This window comes from Pterocles gutturalis, unplaced genomic scaffold (genome assembly GCF_000699245.1).
Source record: "Pterocles gutturalis isolate BGI_N339 unplaced genomic scaffold, ASM69924v1 scaffold23754, whole genome shotgun sequence".
NCBI classification, from domain to species: Eukaryota; Metazoa; Chordata; class Aves; order Pterocliformes; family Pteroclidae; genus Pterocles; species Pterocles gutturalis.
Genome location: NW_010133928.1, coordinates 1509 through 3507, shown reverse-complemented (window position 1 = coordinate 3507; position 1999 = coordinate 1509). Strand labels below are relative to the sequence as shown.

Genomic DNA, 1999 nt, shown 5'->3' with positions numbered 1-1999 from the left:
TGCCTATTCCCCTGCCCGGCCCCTTGTCCCCCTGCCCAGGTCTCCTGCAGCCCCACACTGCAGGGGGGGAGCAGGAGGTGAGGCTGTACCCAGAGAGCCCCTAAACAAGGGACCAGCCGGCAGGACAGGTCTCGGGGCTGTGCCAGGGCCAGGGCTCGGGGCTGTGCCAGGGGCAGGTCCCTGGGCAGGGTCCCCACGTCTCCCCTGCCCCTCCCTCTGTCAGGCTCTGAGATGATCGAGACCCAGGAGGACATTTACGTGGGCTCCATCGAGACAGACCGTGGGGTGCGCGAGCAGGTGCGCTTCTACGACACGCGGGGCCTGCGGGATGGCCTGGAGCTCCCCAAGCACTGCTTCTCCTGCACGGACGGCTACGTGCTGGTCTACAGCACCGACAGCAAGGAGTCCTTCAAGCGCGTGGAGCTCCTCAAGAAGGAGATCGACAAGTCCAAAGACAAGAAGGAGGTGAGTGCTCAGGGGAAAGGGGCTGCAGAGTGCCATCTGCTCCTCTTCAGTTTCTCACACAGGGACTCTCAGTTTCTCTGGCTTGTCACAAGATGGCAACAGGGGTCCCTGTTCCACAAGACTCTCAGTTGTAACTGGCTCCTGTCCTGGGATGCTTTCTGAGTGTACAAGTGCTCAACAGGCCCTTGTGCTTTGGTCTGGTTTGAGACACATGGATGAGAACAGGAGGGGAAGCTGCCAGAAGGGAGCACTGGGAAATGTGGTGTTTTAACCTTGGCACGGAGGGGGAGTTACCTGCAGGACTGTGCCTGGCACCGAGGCTCTTCAAGGCAGAGCCAGGCAGCACCGTTCAGCTCTGCGTGTGGTGCCTTCAGGGAGTCTTCTCGCCCTTTTTTGAACAGGTCACCATTGTGGTTTTGGGCAACAAGTGTGACCTGCAGGAGCAGCGCCGGGTGGACCACGACGCAGCCCAGCACTGGGCTAAGGGCGAGAAGGTGAAGCTGTGGGAGGTGTCCGTGGCTGACCGGCGTACACTGATCGAGCCGTTCATCTACCTGGCCAGTAAGATGACACAGCCACAAAGCAAGTCTGCTTTCCCCCTGAGTCGCAAGAACAAGGGCAGTGGGTCGATAGATGGCTGAGCCTTCTGTGTTTTCCCTTCCTTTCCATCGCCACCTCCGTGTCCTCACCTCCCTCCTTCCCTTGCACACGCCTCCTGCTGAGCCCATTTGGTATCACGGAGCCTGCAGGAAGCACAGGAGGAGTGGGCAGCCCAGGGCTGGGGGTGGTCTCTGAGGATGAGAGAGGCGAGACATCTCCCTGCACTGGGACAGGGATCACTCTTTTCACTGCCCAGCTCCTGCAGATGTTCGAGGTGCTATAGGAAAGCCAGGATTCACCGAGTGCCACCCCTCTGCTCTCCAGGCGCAGGCTGGCAGACCCCTGGGCCATACGCTGCAAAGAGGGGAGGCCCAGCACAGGGCTGGCCCACAGGTGGGACAAGAATTCCCTCTCTCTCGAGCTCTCTGATTTATATTTACTGATACCACGTGAGAAGCGCCCATTTGCCAGCCCTGCCTCCAGCCCAGCCACAGTCAGAGCACCTCTCCCTTGCGCTGCCCCAGCCGGCTCCGCGGTGCTCCCTGGCAGATGCCCCTTACCTGGCAGTGCTCGCTGCTCCTTCACCTGCAGAAACATTGTCATCCTGCCCCAGGGAAAGCATGGTGCAGAGCAGGGCAAGATGCTGTTATTGAGGGCAGGGGGCCCACATCCACCGTGCTGCAGCCCTCCTCTTTCCACGCGCAGACTCAGTCACGACCTTGGAGAAGCTGGGACTGTGTTTAGCCTGCGCACCCTGCTGCTCAGGGCTGTGGCAGCTCTCGCTGCCCATCTGCCATGGTCCCAGCTCTCCTCTCAGAACCAACACAAGACAAGGGAAAGGTGTCCCGGTCCTGCCCAGCAACATGTGTTCCCTTCAGCTAGTCTGGATCTAGGAAGAAGGAAAAAAAAAAAAAAAAAAAAAAAAAAAAAACAG

At 59.4% G+C, this 1999-nt stretch overlaps 1 protein-coding gene across 1 annotated transcript; it reads left to right on the top strand.

Moving 5' to 3' along the window:
• The first annotated feature begins 197 nt into the window (after positions 1–197).
• NKIRAS2 (NFKB inhibitor interacting Ras-like 2) lies at positions 198–1219 on the top strand. The gene is made up of 2 exons (XM_010081418.1): positions 198–465; positions 867–1219. Exons 1-2 carry the CDS (start codon positions 232–234, stop codon positions 1104–1106), a joined length of 474 nt encoding a protein of 157 aa, XP_010079720.1. The 5' UTR covers positions 198–231; the 3' UTR covers positions 1107–1219.
• The last annotated feature ends 780 nt before the right edge of the window (positions 1220–1999 follow it).